Here is a 21,075-nt window from a genome sequence, read left to right on the forward strand (position 1 = left end):
GAAGTCCACTATGGTTTTTGATGAAAACATTCCAGGATTCATTTCTTTTCGACTAAAGAAAAAATACATCAACATCTTGAATGACAACAGGGGTGAGTAAATGTTCATGAAAATGTTGGAAGTGAACAATTCCTTTAACAGAGGAAATACTGGAAGCCACGGTTTTCGATATAGTTGAAGTGTTTTCTGTTATTCTATGCTACGGTTACAGGAGCAGTAAGAGGTTTATTGCAATGTTTTTAATTTTACAAGAAAATATTTTTAATACATTTAAATCGCTTAAGTTATGCCATTAAAACAGTGACATTTGCTGATGTACACAATGCTTTGTTTTCACGGGAGAACATGCCAGCTGAAGATGAGGAAATGACGTCGCTTCCTTTCCCAAGTGCATTCCAAACGTCTACATAATGGCACGCAGATGCCCTGTTCCCTCAAGTCTAAACTCCAAGGGCTCTGCCCTTCGAAGGGAGTAGGGCATAGGAATGATTTCTTCGTTTGGAATTTGAACCGTGATAAATATGAACAAGATTGAATGTAACATAAAAAAAAGACTGTCGATAAAATATCTATTAATGCGACCTGAAATTTATCCAGCATGGCTGCTCAAGCGAGTATAATGCGTTACGCTTACTTTTGAACTGAGGTCTGTTTGAAGGGCTATATGGCCATTCCTTTCCCCCTACCCCCTCGAAAACACTCCTTCACGTGAACACCCTTAATGGAGGGGTAATGGGTAGAAATGTGATTGGCCCTTACTCACAGGGAGGTGTTTATCCATCTTGGCGCATAGACTCATAAGCAACAACAACCCGCTAATTCATTGAGAAATAAAATGCACCGAAAAATTTTATCTACCGATGACACAATTCACAAATTAAACTGTGAATGACATATTAAACAGTTTAAAATCATATTGAGTATTAAGAATTCTGTAGTAACTACAGCACAGAGACGGCACTCCTCAAAGTGACAAACAACATCTTGTCTAGATCTTAGTGCAGATTTTTATTTCATACATCATAGTTTTCAATTATATCCATTGAAATGCCATGTTGTCTTTAGCAGGCAGGTGTTACCCATGTAATAACCCTTGTCTTGTTTTCTTGTCTCATTCTCGGGACATGCGAGTCTGACTGAGCCGATCCGGTTGGACGGAATGCTCAACCTCATGATGACCAAAGAAGATGCCTTCATCAACAGCAGGTAATGGGAGTCTGCAGCGGCGAAGGGATGCTGACAAAAGAGAAAGGTATGAGGCTGCTTAAATGCATCCTGTTAAATGATTCGTTTTCAAGAATTTCACTTAAACCAGTTTTGACACATGTGTGTTTAATTTGTATTGTGGCTGTCAACTTTAATGAATCAATAATAAATCTGTATTAGAGGCAGCCACAAATTATGTGAAATATTAAATTGTGTAAAAGCACTTTTGCTTCAGTTTTTGATGGCATGGATGTGTCTTTACATTGTTCCCATGAGCTCTCTGAATGTAATTGAATTGTGTGTTGTATATGTTATCATTCATGTCTATGCAACAATGATCACTATTAAAGCATAATTCCTCATGGATCTGGTCACTTACTTGTTCCTTGACAATGTTTGGCTTTTATGAAACATTATGAAGTTGAACTGAGCTGTTATTTGACTCCTTCACTGATCCTGTGGCTCAGTTGGAGCATTGGGTTAGTAGCATAAATGGTTGTGGGTTCGATTCTCAAGGACGCATTGAAAACGCATTGAAAATCACAGTGTCTGACTACAGATTGGAAGTGATCTTTGGATTATCATACAATATGTTGTATGTTAAATCTTCAGGATGACACTGACTAGGATTCATTCTGCTGACAAAGGTGCCCACTGTAGTTATATAACACTGCTTAGACTGCGATACCGAGCTCAGCCGGTGGATGTCAATGTACCACATGCTGTTCACTGTCATGAATCTGCCTTCATGTCATGTCTATTCTTGGTCTTGAGGCAGATTCATGACAAAGCCTTGTGTTTTATGTGAGAGAGAGATGTTGGCTATCGGCTTTATATGCTCTTTCTCTGGTCCGTGTCTTTGTTCCCGCCATCTCGTTTCCTCGTTAACCTTCCCTGAGTGTGTCATTACCCGCACCTGACCCTTGTCAATTATCCTCTGTTTGTTTCCCCTATAAAACATCCTCGTGTTCATTGTCCTGTGCTCGTTCATTGTATTCTGTACCTTGTTTGCGGTATGTTATATGCTCTGGATAAGTCTTGCGTCGTGTCTCTAGTCCTTGTGTTTTGGTCAGTTAGTTTAGTCTTGTTCTTAGTATTGTTTTCCCAGTCTAGTTAGTCTGTGTCCTGGTTGTCCCTATTATTTATCCTGTCTTGTTTTACCCCCTCGTGGGTTTTTGTTTTCTGTCTTATTGTATAATAAATTATCTGTTAAACCCCTTCATCGCCGTGTCTGCCTGCCATTGGGTTCTTCCTCTCACAACCGTGACAGAATGAACGAGCCACAACAGAACCCAGCAGGCAAGATGGAGGCAAGGCGAGCGACCCAGGCTCATCGCCTACTCCGTCTACGCCAGGGCCACTCAGATGTGTTGGAGTTTGCGGACCGCTTTTTTGAGGTGGCAGGGGAGATGGTCCACAGTGAGCAGGAACAGATGGTCCTGTTCAATGGCGGCCTCAACCAACCTCTAGCGGGGTGGGAGATGCGAATGCTGAGACCGCTGGGCTTCACTGACCTTATCAGGTATGCCATGAACCGGCCGGAGCCCAGGGTCTCAGTCCAGCCCAGTTTCCCCCCCCCGCTGGCCGCCATCCCCGAGGGCCGTACCCTGCGACTCGGGGCTGTGGGCCTCTCCTCACCCTCTGCACCCTTCGACTCTTCCAGCACGGAGCTAGTCATGCTCCCCACCGCTTCTCCGCAACCGGCTACACCCACCGTGAGCCGGTCGAAGAAGAAGAAGAAGCCGAGGAGGGGTGTAATCTCCAGCCTGAACTTCCAGCCAGAGGAGAACACCGGGACTCAGCCCAAATATTTTTTGGGGGGGCGTCATACGGGCAGGAGGGCCCCGTCCAGCGGGCCTCCTGATGTCCCGTCAAGTCCGGTGGTCCCGTCGTGTCCGGTGGTCCCGTCGTGTCCGGTGGTCCCGTCGTGTCCGGTGGTCCCGTCGTGTCCGGTGGTCCCGTCGTGTCCGGTGGTCCCGTCGTGTCCGGTGGTCCCGTCGTGTCCGGTGGTCCCGTCGTGTCCGGTGGTCCCGTCGTGTCCGGTGGTCCCGTCGTGTCCGGTGGTCCCGTCGTGTCCGGTGGTCCCGTGTCCGGTGGTCCCGTGTCCGGTGGTCCCGTGTCCGGTGGTCCCAAGTCCGGTGGTCCCAAGTCCGGTGGTCCCAAGTCCGGTGGTCCCAAGTCCACCCACCCCAGTTTCAAGTCCTGCCCAGCCGGCCTTCCAGCCGGCGTCAAGTCCTGCCCAGCCGGCCTTCCAGCCGGCGTCAAGTCCTGCCCAGCCGGCCTTCCAGCCGGCGTCAAGTCCTGCCCAGCCGGCCTTCCAGCCGGCGTCAAGTCCTGCCCAGCCGGCCTTCCAGCCGGCGTCAAGTCCTGCCCAGCCGGCCTTCCAGCCGGCGTCAAGTCCTGCCCAGCCGGCCTTCCAGCCGGCGTCAAGTCCTGCCCAGCCGGCCTTCCAGCCGGCGTCAAGTCCTGCCCTGCCGGCCTTCCAGCCGGCGCCAAGTCCTGCACCAAGTCCTGCCCTGCCGGCCTTCCAGCCGGTGGCTCAGCCGGCCTTCCAGCCGGCGCCAAGTCCTGCACCAAGTCCTGCCCTGCCGGCCTTCCAGCCGGTGGCTCAGCCGGCCTTCCAGCCGGTCTTCCAGCCGGTGGCTCAGCCGGTCTTCCAGCCGGTGGCTCATCCGGCCTTCCAGCCGGCCTTCCAGCATGTGGCTCAGCCGGCCTTCCAGCCGGTACCCAGTCCGGCACTTATGCCGGGAACAAGAACAGTTCTCCCGAGGACTTCTTCCATCAAGTCCCCGGGGACTCCACGCTCTCGAGCGCCCCCGGGAACTAGGACTGTTCCCCCTTGTCCCACTGGACTTCCCCCCATGAACTTTGTTGTTCCCCCTCCCCCCCTCCCTTGTTTGTTATTTTTAGTATGTCACCCCAACCCTTTTATCATGTATTCTTGTCTGCCCCTAATTGTGTTTACCATGTTTTGTTGGTTGTTGTCTGTTTCCCAGTCGGTCTTGTCTTGTTAGTGTTCTCCCTTGGTGAACGCCAGGGGGCGTTCATTAAGGGGGGGGTTCTGTCATGATTCTGCCTAATCTTGTCTTGGTTTTCTGGTCTAGGGGCAGAATCATGACAGACCCACGTGTTTTATGTGGAGAGAAACATATTATGGTCAATCAGGACATAATATGTGTTCTCTCCAGTCTCGTCATTGGCCCCGCCCCTCTCGTTCCTAGTATTGCTTTCCTCCTGTGTCTCATTACCCACACCTGCCCATTGTTATCTCCTTTGTTAGTCTCCCTATAAGATGCCCTCTTGTCTATTGTCTTGTGCTCGTTCGTTATAGCTGTACCTGTATGCTGTTCTTGTTTCCTGCCATGTCCCCTAGTTCTCTGGTCTTGTTCGTTGTGTATGTATGGTTTCAAAGTTCCTTGTTTTAGTCCTAGTTGTTTACGTTTGCCCCCCTTGTGGGATGAGTTTGTTTTCAGTTTTTTGTATCCAGTTTAGTTAGTGTTTTCCCATCGTGGATGTTTGGTTTGTTTTCTGTTATTATTAAAGTCCCTTTGTTAACCCCTTCATCCCTGTTTCGCCGTGTCTGCCTGCAATTGGGTTCTCCCCTTCCACGATCGTAACAGTTCACAACGTTACAGGTCCCGTTTAACAAATCGTTTAATTAATAGAATTATTATATTAACATAAATCAAATATAAATTGTTAAATTATAAGGCACCAGCCAGACCGGTAAACAAACACCGACCAGAAGTGAACTGCAGTCCAGGCACGCGTGTCCAATGAAACGGTCGGTCAGTTTTGAAGTGAAACTCATTGAATTGTTTGCTGGTTTCCAGATCTGCTCAAAAAGTCTGCGATGTTTTCTAAATGTTGATACGTGCACGAGTGTGATGTGTGTGCGGTGTAGCTCACGTGCAGTTTTGCTAATCATGTGATGCGAGCTAATATGCTAATGCACGACAATTAAAAAATCTTTCTCTGACTACCTGCCTGACGTTCATTCTATTCAAAATATACAGTTGAGGTCAAAGGTTTACATCACTCTTGCAGAATCTGGAAAATGTTGAAAAACTGTGGAGAATGAGAGAAATGTATTTTTATTTTAGTCCTGCCCTGAACAAGTTATTTCACGAAAGAAATGTGTCATTTAATTATTATTCAAACATTTTTATTGGATTTTAAATTGTGTGGGAGGCGCATCTGACTTCCAGTTGCACAAAATAAGACGTCTGGCCAGTATGGATGAAAACGCAATGGCGTCTGATTGTGCACCAGATATCGCCTCACCAGTAGGGGTCACACCAAATATTGCGATTTCAGAAGCAGGGCTTATCTCTCTGCCACAAATGTAAGAAAAAGTGCCAAAAATCAAAGACCAAAACTGTGTTACCTTTGGGCAAGCCCAGAACATATGAGAGAGGGTAGCCGGGGCCTGACGGCATCGAGAACAATTCGGGTCGACATCTGGATACATCCTGGCAAGCTTACTCCTAGATAAATGAAGCCTGTGAAGCACCTTAAACTGAAGCAAACCATGTCTGATACAAATCAAAGTTAAATGTATTCTCTTAATTGCGCTTTGCCAGGATATGTCCGACAATCCAAATCCTAGTTCCCCCTCCCATCCTGCCCTGATATGACCAAGCGAAGGCAAGGCCATCATCTGAATATCCTCATATATTCTGCTCACTCCTCCTCTTTGGTTCAGATCCCCCTCCAACCACTCCTCCATCCAATTATTTGACGAGAGTAACGGAAAGGAAGGGAAATGTTTCCGAACGAATACACACACCTGCTGATACCTGAAATAATGGGAGCTGGGGATACTAATATATTCATTTATCAGCTGCTCAAATGACATGAACACACCATCCCTAAAAAAGATCCTTCACCCGCTTCAGACCACTCCTGAACCATGATTTAAATGCTGTATCCATGAGTGAGGGTGGAAAGAGTGCGTTGGCTGAGATTGGGAGAGAGCCTGTTTATCTTTGAAGTGGGTCCTGAATTGGGACTATATTCGAAGTGAGCCACCCACAATAAGATTATTTGTAAGACGCATCTTACTGAGTGGCAATGGTGCACATATTAAAGAAGGTAGAGACACCGGATGAGCGGAATATTGTTCCATTTCAACCCATTCAGGTCCACCCGCCTCATAAGACGCAGAGACCCAGTATATTAGTTTATAGATATTAGCTGCCCAATAATATTGTAAAAAATTTGGTAGAGCTAGGCCTCCTGCCACTTTCCGTTTCTCCAGATGCAACTTCATAATTCGTGGGATGGTCTTGTTCCAGATAAAGGTAGATATAGATTTATCTAACTCTTTGAAAAAAGATTTTGGGATAAAAACAGGTATTGTATTAAATAAAAATAAGAACCTGGGCATAATTATCATCTTGACAGAGTTAACCCTGCCAGCAAGCGATAACGGCAGCGTAGACCAACGGGAAAGGTCCTGTTTGGCCCTTTCTAGGGCTGGTTTAAAGTTATGCTTGAATAAATCCTTGTATTTGCTGGTTACTGAAATGCCAAGATATGTAAAAGTGTCGCGAGTTTCTTTCACTTGATATGCCTCAAAAGACATCTGTCGCGCCTGGTCGTTAATAGGGAAGAGCAAACTCTTAGTAAGATTAATTTTGTAGCCAAAATTTGATATAATTTCTAATGCCTTAGGAATAGAGGTGCAAGGATCGGACAGGTACAGTATCAGGTCGTCCGCATACAGAGACAGTTTATGATTTTGACCCCCCCTGACAACACCCGTGAGCCCCTCGGCGCCTCTAAGTGTAACCGCTAGTGGTTCAATGGCTAGGTCAAACAGAAGTGGGCTCAATGGACAGCCCTGTCTTGTCCCCCTCCCTATAGGAAAATAATTGGAGATTATTCTATTAGTACGGACGGAGGCCTGCGGGGTAGCATACAGGATCCTTATCCATGAACAAAAAGCCGGTCCAAATCCAAACCTTCCCAGAGTTGCAAGAAGATACTCATACTCAATCCTGTCAAATGCCTTGTGAGCATCGAGAGAGAGCAAAACCTCTGCTGTAAGTGGAGTTTCCGGGGAATAAAGAATATTAAAAAGCCTTCTTATATTGCCAAAGAGCTGCCGCCCAGTAATAAAACCAGTCTGATCTGGATGTATCACTGTATGCATGACAGACTCCAATCTACTAGCCAGAACCTTGGTCAAGATTTTGTAATCGCAGCAGAGTAGGCTCACAGGCCGAAATGATCCACACTCCAGAGGGTCCTTTCCTTTCTTAAGAAGGACTGAGATGGTGGCCTGGGTCATTGTAGGAGGGAGAGTCTTACGTTCCAATGCCTCGGTATATACATTTTCTAAAAGGGGGTTAGTTTCAATGAGAATTTTTTTTTAAATTCAATAGGGAAGCCATCCGGCCCCGGAGTTTTACCACTCACATAGGCCGATGTGAGAGGACACTGGCAGTCGCCGCTTCTCCGTTTGCTACTCTGCTACTCTCCTCTGTTCCTGTTTGTTTGTTCGTGTTTGTTGTACCCCTACCTTTGGACAGCCTCTCAGCTGGTTCCCGAAGCCGCTGGGATTCCTAGACCGGACTCTCACCTTGTTGGTTAGCCGCTAGCTGGCTTCCCTCGTTTACAAACGCGGGGCGGCTAATCCTAGCTGCTACAGCGGCTATCCCGATTGCTGACCTCCTTCTCACAAGCAACCTCCACCCGATCCGTGCCGTGACATTTTTGTGGCATCATGATCAAATATTCAACTCTGCAACTGGTCGGACTCAACAACTACTCCACTCCACCCTGCGTCCCAGTCATCAAACAGCTCGGACTTCTACGTCGACCCCGCTACATCCACAGAAGCTCGCGCCGCAAGTTTGTTTTCTTCCGCCGTGGACAATCCATTCCATCCATCTGGTCACCTGTATGCTCTGTCGCACCTGTCCCACGTCATCTGAATACTCATCCACGTCATCAGAATACTTCAGCCACTTGATCACATAGGGCTGAGCACATAGTTAGGCTGCACAGAAAACCTGGACTGGACTGCAGTGCTCTCTGCACTTCACATGCACTCAGTCATGCTCTCCATTTATCTATAAATCCTCTCACTGTCCCCCCTCAAATTAAATACCCCCATTACCCGCCGATCACACGTACTGCTAATCATGACAACCTTAGATCTCTCCAGCCTCTCCCCATCCCACCACCCTCTCATCAGGCCAATTTTGCCCTCCTCAACACCCGATCGCTCAACAATAAAGCCCCTGCCCTCCATGAATTAATCCTCGATAATACCCTGGACTTCCTTCTGCTCACCGAAACCTGGCAACAACCCAACGACTTTTTCTCCCTCAACCAAGCATCCCCCCCTGGCTACAACTATATCTGCAAACCCCGCCCTTCCCGACGTGGAGGTGGCCTCGCCGTTATTTTCAATCAGCACTTCCGGATCACAGAACTAACCCTCCCCTCTGTATCATCGTTTGAATACCTTGCCTTCAAAGCTCTTTTCTCCATGACAGTCATCCTGACTTACCGGCCACCTAAACCAAATCCCTCCTTCCTCTCTGATTTCACTGAACTTCTCTCCACGCCTGCTGCTACTCGGTGACTTAAACATCCACATGGACTCCTCCACCTGCAAGCTCTCATCAGAACTAACCTTTGTACTGGATAACTTCTCTCTCACCCAACATGTCACATTCCCCACCCATGAAAAAGGACACATCCTCGACCTGGTCTGCTCCACAAACCAACCAGTGCTCGACCTCCATTCATGCCTCTTTCCCCTCTCCGATCACAAACTAATACGTTTCACCATCCCTTCTCCAACCCCACGCCTCCGACTCCGCAGAGAAATCACCTTCCGCAACCTCAAATCAATCAATCCACACCAGCTCTCCGCCACTCTCCACCTGGACTCAACCCTCAGCTCCCCCGACGACATCACAAACCACCTCAACTCCACCTTGTCTACCTCCCTTAACACCCTGGCCCCCTTCAAAACAAAAACTGTCACATTTAACTCCTCTTCACCCTGGTACACGGAAAATGAAGCAAACCGGCCGCCAACTGGAACGTCTGACTAAGAACTCATCCCTCACAGTCCATTATGAAGCCTACAAACTCCATCTCACTGCCTACAAAGATGCCCTCACTGCTGCCAAATCCGCCTACCTTTCCACCATTCTCACCGACCCTTGCCAAAACCCCAGAACCCTTTTCTCCACACTGAACAATCTCACTAAGCCTCGGACCGACACCCTCTCTACCTCTACTCCTGCTCTCTGTAACTCATTCCTTCACTTTTTTGCTGACAAAATTCACAACATTTACCAAACCCTATCCCCTGAATCTTACCTCCCAGGATCTACCCCACCACCCACCACAACCCCTCAACTTCCCGTCCCTGCAGACTTCCCAACCCCCCCTCCTCACTGCCGTCTCTCCCAGTTTGAGTCGGTAACTCCCCCAGAAATCTCAAAACTCATCTGCTCTTCCAAACCCACAACCTGCTCCCTTGACCCCCTACCTACTCTACTCCTGAAGTCCTGCCTCCCCGTGCTGTGCCCCTACCTCACTAAACTCTTTAACTCCTCACTGTCCCATGGAATTGTACCCTCTGCCTTCAAAATTGCTGCTGTCACCCCAATCCTTAAAAAACCTGGTCTCGATCCCTCCTCCCTTAACAATTACCGCCCAATATCCAATCTCCCCTTTCTGTCTAAAACCCTGGAACGTATAGTCGCTGCACAACTACAAACCCATCTTCATGCCAACAACCAACTGGAACCCCTCCAATCGGGCTTTCGCACCTACCACAGCACAGAAACCGCCCTTCTCAAAGTCCTCAACGACCTCCTCACCTCGGCTGACACCGGTTCCCTCAACATCCTCATCCTACTCGACCTGAGTGCAGCCTTCGATACCGTGAGCCATAAAATCCTGCTCACCAGACTCAAGGACCTCGGCATCGAAGGCACTGCGCTCAGCTGGCTCCACTCCTACCTATCCAACAGATCCCACTTCATCTCTCTCCATAACCACACCTCTACCACAGTCACAGTCACCCAAGGCGTTCCCCAAGGCTCTGTACTAGGCCCCCTCCTCTTCCTCATTTACATCCTCCCTCTTGGTCAGATACTCCGCCACTTCAGCCTGGACTTCCACTGCTATGCTGATGACATCCAGATCTATCTCAGCACCAAATCCCCCCTCAATCCTCCCATCTCCCACATTAATTCCTGTCTATCAGCTGTTAAAACTTGGTTGCAACACAACTTTCTCAAACTCAACAGTGATAAAACTGAATTCCTCCTCATAGGCTCCAAATCCACACTCAGCAAAACCAATAACCCCACTCTCACCATCGACGGCACCATTGTCTTCCCATCTCCACAGGCCCGCAACCTTGGTGTGATTTTTGACTCCACCCTCTCCCTTCAGCCTCACATCCGCCAAGTCGTTAAAACCTCCTTCTTTCACCTCCGCAACATCGCCAAAATCAGACCCTCTCTCACACTCCCAGCTGCCGAAAGACTCATTCATGCCTTTATCTCCTCCCGACTGGATTACTGCAACTCACTTCTCCTCGGCATCAGCTCCACCCACCTCAACCGACTCCAACTGGTCCAGAATTCAGCCGCCCGACTCATCACCCGCTCCAAATCTTGGCATCACATCACTCCAGTTCTTAAACAACTGCACTGGCTTCCCATTTCCCACCGGATCACCTACAAAATCCTGGTCCTCACCTACAAAGCCCTTCACCATCTGGCCCCCACTTATCTCACCGACCTCCTCTCCTTGTACCAACCCTCACGGTCCCTCAGATCCACCTCAGCTGGTCTACTCTCCACTCAAAAGTCCAAACTCTGCAGTTTTGGGGACAGAGCATTCTCTAGGGCAGCTCCCAGGCTCTGGAACTCCCTCCCCCCCGACATACGCACTTCTGAGACACTTGCCATCTTCCAGTCCCGTCTTAAGACCCATCTCTTTACCTCTGCCTACCCATAGCCCCTTGTCTCTTTTTCTTTTTTTTTTTTTTTTTTTTTGTAAAGCGACTTTGAGTTCTTGAAAAGCGCTATATAAGTTCAATTTATTATTATTATTATTATTCATCTTTTTAATTGCCCGATCAATTTCGGCTGCTGACATGTTCCTATCAAGATCTGTCCTGTCTTGTTGGCCTACGGTTGGAATTTCTAGACCATTGAAAAACTGAGCCAACTTAGTGCTATCGCAATTTTCAGTGGCATAGAGGTCTTCATAGAATTTTCTGAATTGATTATTTATGCTTTTTTGATTTGTGGTTATCCCCTCTGGAGTGTTAATCTCTGCTATCCATCCAGCCTCTGCAGACTGTCTTAGTTGATGGTTTAGTAGTTTGCTGGCTCGTTCCCCATGCTCGTAAAATTCTTGGCGATATTTAAGATAAAGCTCCTCAGCTACTCCAGACGAAAGAGTATCTAATTCTGTCTGCAAACCTATTCTCTCTTTACAAAGAGCCGCAGATGGAGCTTCAGAATTTCTATGATCAACGTCCTCTATCAAAGAGATCAACTCATTAAGGCGTGCTGACCGTCTCCTATTCATGCTTACAGTATCAGATATTATCTGACCACGTAAATACGCTTTCATTGCCTCCCACAGATTAGAGTGGCTCGTGTCTGGGTATTGGTTTGTTTCTAAAAAGAAGTCAATTTGGGCGGATATGAAGTTAACAAAATCTTCATCAGACAAAAGACGTGGGTTAAGTCTCCAGTTGCGTTGTGGAGGCTCGTTGTCTGGAAAGCAAAGCACCATTGTTACTGGGCTATGGTCAGAGATAACGATACCATCATATTCACTAGACCTCAACAGGGGGAGAAGTTTCTTGTCCAGCAAAAAATAGTCTATCCTGGAATACGAGTTATGTGCTGGAGAAAAGAAAGAATACTGTCTAGAAACAGGGTTTCTATATCTCCACGCATCGATCACCCCATACGCTTGGAGAAAAGCGTTAATGGTCTCTGCTGATTTACTAAGTGTTCTCTGTATGGCTCTAGAACGGTCCATAGTGGGATCTAGAACACAGTTTTTCCCTTAGTGTTTCAGTCCCCTCACCTGCCTCGTACAATCCTCCTGTTAGCTTTCCCTTAGTGTTTCATCCATGTCACCTGCCGCCACTCTCCCTGTGTCATCAGTCCTTGTTAGTCTTTCCCTTTATCAAGCCCCAGTTTCCCCTCTGTCCCTTGTCGGTTCATTTTGCACACTTTGCACACTTACCCTTCTTCTGTCTGGATTACCCGTGTTCCTGTTCCCTGGACTCAAGTTTGTGGACTTAGTTTGTTATTCTTAAGACCTTGTTTGTTTTGTCCCCCTTGTGGGAAGTTTTAGTTTTCAGTCTTGTTTGTGTTCATGTTTTCCCCATCGAGGGTCTTTGTTTTGAAATAAAGTCTTGTTGTTCGACACATGTCTGCCTGCGCTTGGGTTCTGTCCACAACCATAACAATTATTCCAAGTATAATCACAGCAATTTGGATTCAAATATCTCCACACATCAGAAACTTGTAATGTCAGTTATGAAATCAAATAAATCTGAAATTTCTGAACTATGTTTGGGTGGAAAGCGATCAACAGAATCGTTTGGAGCATCGTTGAAATCACCACCAATAATTACATATCCATCCTTATACTTCTTCTTTAAACCTGTTATTGTATCACAAATCTTCTTAAACATTTCCAAATTGTGTACTCGAGTATTAAATCCATAAACATTGCAAATTATTAAAGTGGAATTGTCCAGTTTAACAGTCAGTACAATCCATCTTCCATTATCTGAACGAATAGACTCCAAAACACTGCCTTTAAATTTGTTAAAGAAAATTGCGACACCTGCTGAGTGATTGGTTCCATGACTAAAAATCGCATAAACTCCCCATTGGGTTTTCCAAAAATTCAAATCAGAGTCACAAGAATGAGTCTCTTGAAAAAAAGTATTTGAGCTTCTGTATGTCTTCCAAAAAGAAATATAGCTTTCCTTTTAACAGCGTCACGAATGCCTCGAACATTTAAAGAAATTAATTTGAACTTACCAAACTTGTAATCCACCGTACAAAAATTTAACTAATTAACCAGTATAGAACAAGTACCTTTGGAGAAAGAGAAAACTGAGAAAGCATGAAACATTACATCAGTCATAACACTTGCTTTGACCCCGATATGTATCCAAAACTGCTGACGGGCACCATCCGCTCAGGTAATGTCAGGAACACTAATGCGCACCCCTTCAATGTAGGCAAATCCTCCTCGAAAGCCGGCCTTCTTACCCTCTTCTCTTGCACGTTTCACCAGATCTCGTGTGGTAACGGTACTCTCCTTGTCCGGATTACTTTCCTTTACCCCGTAAATCCTGAGATCCCATCTTCTTTTGTAGTTCTGCATCCCCAAACACACCTCCTTCAGTTGCTTATTTTCTTGTTGCAACACAGCAACATTTTTTTCGAGTTTCAGGATCTTCTCTTTATGGGACATGCTCTCACGTAACAGATCACTTACGGTGGTAGAAAGAGAGGTAATAGACGAAGCATGTAAGTTCGATGTAAGTTCAGCGACAGCATTAATGAGTGAATCAATTTTCTCATCCATGTTCATCTTTAATTTACCCTTTTTTCCCGGTGGACTTTTACTCATGGAAAAGATGGAAAAGATGTAGCAAATTCTTCTTCTGTGTCCATCTCGTCGACACTTTTGCATTTGTCAGTCGCCATGTCTGTGTAGCACGAGGGCACTATAAACACTCGAAGATTAAGATGCCAAATCAACATCGCCTGACTACGCCACCCTGAATCCCTCTCAGGGAGAGTTAAGTTAAATTATGGACACAGATTCATTGTGTGCCTTATAAACAGAAGGAATAGAGACGAGTTTCTCAAAAATAGTACAAAATTCACAGTTTATTGACAAACATCTTATAAAAAAGGACACGCCCTATTAAAAGGCCTAAATGGTTAACCAGGATAATCACAAATGGGAGCGGTAATCTTAAAATAGAGAACACCAACTTTAAGAGACAGAACAAACCCAAAGAAAACAAAGTAGCGGATACTCGAGGAGGACTGACCGGCCACTGGCATGGGCCCACACTATTGCCCCTGTGATATTCACCCGTACACGTGCCTAACAAAAAGGAAACACACACACACGCACGCACACGCACAGAGAAATAATTGTGAACAACAGTGTACATGCAGCACCACAGGAGAGTATCCACCAAAGAGACCACACCAGTGTTCCAGCCAGCACTCCCCAGTGATCCGCTAAACAAAAGACAAAGATAAAACAAATTAGTTGGTTCTCGGAGTAAAACTGATGCTCAGGAAGCTAACAATTGTGGTTTAAACAGCCCTGATGCAGACTAAGAGCAAACATATCCAGCCGTATTAGACATGTCACAAAATAGGCAATTATCCGACGAACCCCACAAAAAGAAAAGGTTACATAAAACCAAAAGGGGAGAAAAGACAGCAGCGGCAAAGATATTGGAAATCCTAAGAAGAAAAAAAATAAACCAAATGTTACATCAAATAAATATAACATCATCTACACAAATAAATATATTGCCACTGCCGCAGCTAAATCACTCCCAAAACACATAAAACCTACCGATGCTCTAAAAGGATGAACAGTACCACTTTCCAGGGTCACTAACGTGCATCCACCAGCCCCACGACCATCAAGGAGATCTAACCAGCCTAAAACACATCCCCAAAACAAGGTTAAGAGCAAATTCCCACTTGCAATTGAAATCAAATTCTAACTTTATACACACACGAGTCTCAACCAGTGTGAGGGTTCTTCCACAAATTTTCAGGAGGCATTCATATAAAGTTCAAACATTGGCTTTTATTCACCGCCAACTAACCCACTATTCATAGGGGTGTACAAAAACCAGAACAAAATAAAATTGAAAAGACAAACTATAACACCGGAACCATCCGCATGGGCTCTGGGCTCAGATGTTTCTCACAGGAGCCCTCACCAGAACTAACTCACCACCGAAAATTCAACTCTCTTTAAACACATGGGCTAAACCATTTGCTGATTGCAGGGGTCTCAGTTCAATAAATCAACCCCATTAAAGAATATATAATATATACAAGACAAACCCCACATACATAAAATCACATGCAGCAAAGCAGTAAAACAATAAACACAAAAAATGAACTCTACAAAGAAATTTAAATGAACAATCCCAATACAACAATAAGGTACTCCAAACTACATTTCCCATGATGCCTGCCACAGGATATAAGGGTGATCAGGAAATGCCGCGCCCTTAATAGCCAACCTTTGTTCCATGCTGCAGCCACAGAACCAGGAGGGACCACGGGTAAGATACTCAATGGTTTAGACTACTATTTGAACTATTAAATGAATACCTCAATAAAGAATATTAAAACCCGTATCTGTATCAATATTTTCTACCCCTGGGCGATGCTTCACAATGAAGCGAAAGGGTTGTATAGACAAAAGCCATCTTGTCAAACGGGAATTTGTATCTTTCATTCTGTGTAGCCATTTCAGAGCTTTATGGTCAGTTTCTACGGAAGCCGTAAAGTGCCAAACACAACACCAAATCTGAAAACACATTAACAAACCATAAAGCGCAACAACAATTCCGGAAACAAAATAACAAATCAGAAAACACAACGACAAGTCAGAAAACACAACGACAAATCCGGAAACAAAATAACAAATCAGAAAACACAACGACAAATCCGGAAACAAAATAACAAATCAGAAAACACAACGACAAGTCAGAAAACACAACGACAATAGAGTTGACGGAGTTGTTTTTAACCCTTTTATTCCCAACAACTGATACACCTGCTGCAGAAGTAGCGATGTAAAATTAGTTCCTCTATCCGTCAGGATTTCTTTTGCAAAACCTACTCTTGAGAAAAACTGGACCAGACAGGAAGCGATAGCCTTAGCTTTTATGTTTTTTAACGGAAATACTTCTGGAAACCGAGTCGCATAATCACAAATAACTAACAGATACTTTTTGCCGCTCTTACTTCGTTCCAATGGACCTACAATGTCCATGCCCAGCGCTGAAAGGGAACATCAATGACTGGTAAGGGAATTAACGGTACTTTGCGGGGTTTGCGCACTCCGCTGTATTGACATTCGGGGCAAGCTTTACAAAAACCAGCAATGTCTTTGGACATACCCAGCCAGTAAAAATGCTTACTAATTCTAGAATGCGTTTTCCGCTTTCCCAAAATGTCCTGCCCACGGAATGGAATGCCCTAACGTCATCACCGTATTCCGTACACCAACGGGTAAGACCACTTGTAATTCCTGCCCGGTTTTACGATACAGTAAGTCATTCATTACACAAAAATTTCGCCCTTGAAACATGAATACATTTGACCCTTTTTGCGCTGCTTCTACCACCTGAGAATGCAATTTTAAAATTTCAGCATCCTCCTTCTGCAGCTGCCTCAAATCTTCAGGTATCGGAATGTGATCAGGGTTCAAAAGGTTATCAGGGGTTTTTAATTCTCTATGGTGTGCTATGGTTCTTTCCCATTTTTCCTGTTTTCTTTCCCTCCTAGACTTCTTTACTTTACCCTGGTTCACAGACAGTTCGGAATCATAAAAGGGCAAAGACCATAATGGGTGTTCCTCATCATCACCTTCATTTTGTTTACTTTGCGCTCGCCTCAGAACAACATTACAAATATCCCGTAACAGATCCATCAGAACCGGGAAATCATGACCTAATATCATTGGATACGGTAAGTTCTGAGCAAGTCCTACCTTCATCAAATAGGTTTGCCCCGCTATCCCTATATACACCACAGTGACCGAATACTGCCGCTCCTCCCCGTGAACGCATTTCACTATGACCAGAACACCAAGACCAGCACCTAACTCCGGTACCAGTTCTGATTCTTCTAGGGTTTGCGTGCAACCTGTATCTATTAAGGCAGTGACTTTTTTCCCGTTCAACTCAACAGTTCTTAGAACCTGATTTGGAACGGGTAGACCAACAGGTTCAGGTACAGTCTCACGAGGCACATAACACACATTAGTAAGTGTCTTCGTCAAATACGGGCACATTGGTTTTTTATGACCTAATTGTCCACATTTATAACACTTAACATTCTCAAAACCAGAGGCACCCAAGTTCTCAGTTCGTTTCGCACTTGCCTCGTTTGTAGACCTTCTTCCTTGAAATGGGGTATTCAGTCGTGGAGAAGATCCATCTCGAGCCGTCTTCCAGCGTGAGAGACTCCAAGGCTCGAACTCTAGGTCGTGCTGCCACGAAAACATCAGCTAGCCGGGCCGCCTCCTCCGCTGTAGACGGGCCGTGTTCTTTAATCCATGTTTGCAATTCTGGGGTAAGCATCCGCAAGAATTGCTCAAGGATAATCATCTCTCCGATCTCCTGGTTCGTTCTCTCTGCCGGTCTCACCCATTTCTGATACAAGTCTTTCAATCGAACATACAGCTCCTTAGGGGTCTCTTCATCCAACACCTCAATAGCACGAAATCTCTGTCGGTACGTTTCATGGCTGATCGAATATTTCTTCAAGATAGCCTCTTTTACTTGCGCATAGTGGATTGCATCCGCAACATCCATGGCCACATATGCGCTGCGCGCCTTGCCGGTCAGCAACGGAATCAGCCTAATAGCCCAATCTTCCCTCGGCCATCGGCACACCTCAGAAATTCGTTCAAACGTGGTTAGATAATGCTCTATGTCACATATGTCAGAGTCAAGGCCCGCGGGCCACATCCGGCCCGCGAGAAGGTTTTTTACGGCCCCTGGGATGATCTTGATTTATTATTAGAACCGGCCCGCAGACCGCAGCAAGCCGGCAGCCCGCAGATCTTTTACACGCACCAATACTACATTTCCCACAATGCAACGGTGACGCACCGAGCAGTAGGCTGCTTCATTTCAATATTTATTGGCACAGCAGTCGTCAGCATCACAGTAAAATTAACTTTCAGATACCCATCAAAAATGGCAAAACGGAAGGTGGACACTGAGAACCGGGGGTTTCAAACAAGGTGGGAGTCGGAGTATATGTTCACGGAGGTAGCTGGAAAACCTGTGTGTCTTCTGTGTGGAGAAAGTGTGGCGGTACTGAAAGAGTATAATCTGAGACGACATTATGAAACGAAACACGCGGACAAAAACAAGAATATGGACATGGAACAAAGGCTACAAAAGGCAGAGGAATTAAAACGAGGCCTCAAATCTCGACAGGCTCTGTTCAAAAAAGCCAAATCACAAGGCCAGGCTGCTGTCAAGGCCAGTTTTATTTTGGCAGAAGAGATCGCTAAATCAGCCCGGCCATTTACGGAGGGGGATTTCATCAAAAACTGCATGATTAAAGTTTGTGACGAAGTTTGCCCAGAAAAAAGGCAACTCTTTTTAAATGTGAGTCTGAGCAGAAACACCATTGCCGAGAGAGTAGACCAGTTGTCCATCAATCTAAAAGAGCAGCTTGTGAAAAAGGGAAAAGATTTCATTGCATATTCCTTGGCTGTGGATGAGAGCACCGACATTTCTGACATAGCCCAGTTGTCAATTTTCATCCGCGGAGTGGACTCCAGCCTAAGCGTGACAGAGGAGTTTTTGGCTTTACGTCCTATGCATGGCACAACTACGGGGCATGATTTGTATGAAGAGGTGTCAAGATGTGTAAATGAGATGGAGCTGCCTTGGGAAAAACTCGTGGGTTTGACAACCGACGGAGCACCTGCGATGTGTGGACACAGGAGCGGACTGGTGGCGAAGATACGGGAAAAGATGCAAGAGGAAAACGCGACAGGTGAGCTGACAGCTTATCATTGTATCATACACCAGGAAGCGTTGTGCGGTAAAGCCTTGAAAATGGAGCATGTAATGAGCATCATCACGCGCACAGTTAACTTTATCAGAGCCAAAGGTTTGAATCACCGCCAGTTCAAGGCATTTCTGACGGAGTTAGAAACGGAGCATGGTGATTTGCCTTATCACACAGAGGTGCGATGGCTAAGCCAGGGAAAGGTGCTTCAAAGATGTTTCGAGCTTCGTGAGGAGATTTGTCTGTTCTTGGACAGCAAAGGGAAAGACACAACACAACTCCGAGACGAAATGTTTCTGTGTGAAATGGCTTTTCTGTGTGACATTACGACTCATCTGAATGCAATGAACTTGCAGCTGCAGGGTCGGGATCATGTCATCTCTGATATGTACAGTACAGTGAAGGCATTTAAAACCAAACTGACTCTGTGGGAGACGCAGATGCGGAAAGAAAATTTGAGCCACTTTCCCAGCTGCCAGACCATGAAAGAGAAGCTCTCTACCAGTGCGTTCCCGAGCGCACAGTTGGCTGATAAAATAGGTATGCTTGCCGCTGACTTTCGACGCCGATTTGCTGACTTTGAAGCACAAAAAAGCAGGTTGGAACTGCTCGGTAACCCATTTGCTGTTGACGTGGAAAGCTCACCACCAAACCTCCAAATGGAGTTGATTGACCTCCAATGCAATGATGCACTGAGGGCAAAATATGCGGCAGTGGGTGCTGCGGAGTTCGCCCGTTTCCTCCCCGACACAATGCCCCAGCTGCGCATCCAGGCTGCTCAAACGTTGTCTATGTTTGGCAGCACATACCTGTGTGAACAACTGTTTTCTTTGATGAACCTGAACAAAACATCACACAGAAGTCGACTTACTGCTGAACACCTCCACTCAATTCTGAGGATTTCCTCAGCTCAGAGCCTTACCCCGAACATTGATGAACTTGTGGAAAAGATGGGACACCACCAAGTATCACCCTCAACCTCAAACAAGTGAACATTACTGTGCAATCACATATTTAGAGTTTTTACTCAGTTCAGTTCAACATTATTCATAGTGGAGCATTGCCTCTGAGTAACACTGTATGTAACATTTTAATCATATACCATGTTTTTGGTTGTTTTAGCAGCTACACTAAGCATATTTCTGTGGTGAAACAGAATAGATTTTAAATTCATTTTACATGGCTATTATTCATAATATAATTCATAAATTCATCAAACAGGTCAGAGAGGGTTTAATTTAAATTCAGATTAAAAATATAACAATTACTTTGACCATAACACGACTGTTTCACCCTCAACCTCAAACAAGTGAACATTACTGTGCAATCACATATTTAGAGCCATAAGAAAATATTGCTTTATTTATCTGATCATATTGGAATATATTTGTTAGGTTTTCAGTAGGTTCAATTAGGTTCACTAGACTATATGCGTCATTTAAAAAATTTTCAATGAACATTCGAACAGTCCGGCCCTCGGCTTGTAGCTAAATTTTTTATTTGGCCCTCCGTCCATTTGACTTTGACACCCCTGCTCTATGTCATCGGACTCACGTAATTGTTGCATCTTTGGTTCCTGCAATGCATATCCATGGCTCATATTACGAGAGGGCCCCGAAACTCCCGGCGATTCCTCTGGCTCCTCCGTTCCCCTGTCTCGCAGATCCTCCACGGACGTTCGCTGGCTGACCTCACCCTGGAGAAGACGGAACTGATGTTGCAGAGATTTCCATCTTGTCTCTTGTCGCACTACTTCTTGTACTACGTGCATCTCTGTCTTGCTGATCTTGCATAATCCGCTTAAGCTCCATCACGTCACTCCCCGACTCTTCGTCAGACCCAGGCCCAGCCACACTTATCCTGTCCTCCGTCAGTATCTCTTCCTCATCGTGTACGATCTCGATATCAGCCGGAACAACAGTGCGCACGGCTTTCTTGGGCGCCATTCTGCCTTCTTGACTCTCTATATGCAGCCTCCTTCTGGACAAGATCCCACCACTGCCACCATCTTGTGAGGGTTCTTCCACAAATT

The 21,075-nt window shown here is 45.7% G+C and overlaps 1 protein-coding gene across 1 annotated transcript; it reads left to right on the plus strand.

Annotated features, from left to right (window-relative positions):
- Positions 1-17,938: 17,938 nt before the first annotated feature.
- On the plus strand, positions 17,939-20,035 carry LOC306901732 (general transcription factor II-I repeat domain-containing protein 2-like; the record flags this gene model as incomplete). The annotated part of the gene is made up of 1 exon (XM_079469754.1): positions 17,939-20,035. The coding sequence occupies one exon, from the start codon at positions 17,939-17,941 to the stop codon at positions 20,033-20,035; it is 2,097 nt and encodes a 698-aa protein (XP_079325880.1).
- Between the last annotated feature and the right edge of the window lie 1,040 nt (positions 20,036-21,075).

Source organism: Barbatula barbatula, assembly GCF_947034865.1.
Source record: "Barbatula barbatula genome assembly, chromosome: 1".
Taxonomy (NCBI): Eukaryota; Metazoa; Chordata; class Actinopteri; order Cypriniformes; family Nemacheilidae; genus Barbatula; species Barbatula barbatula.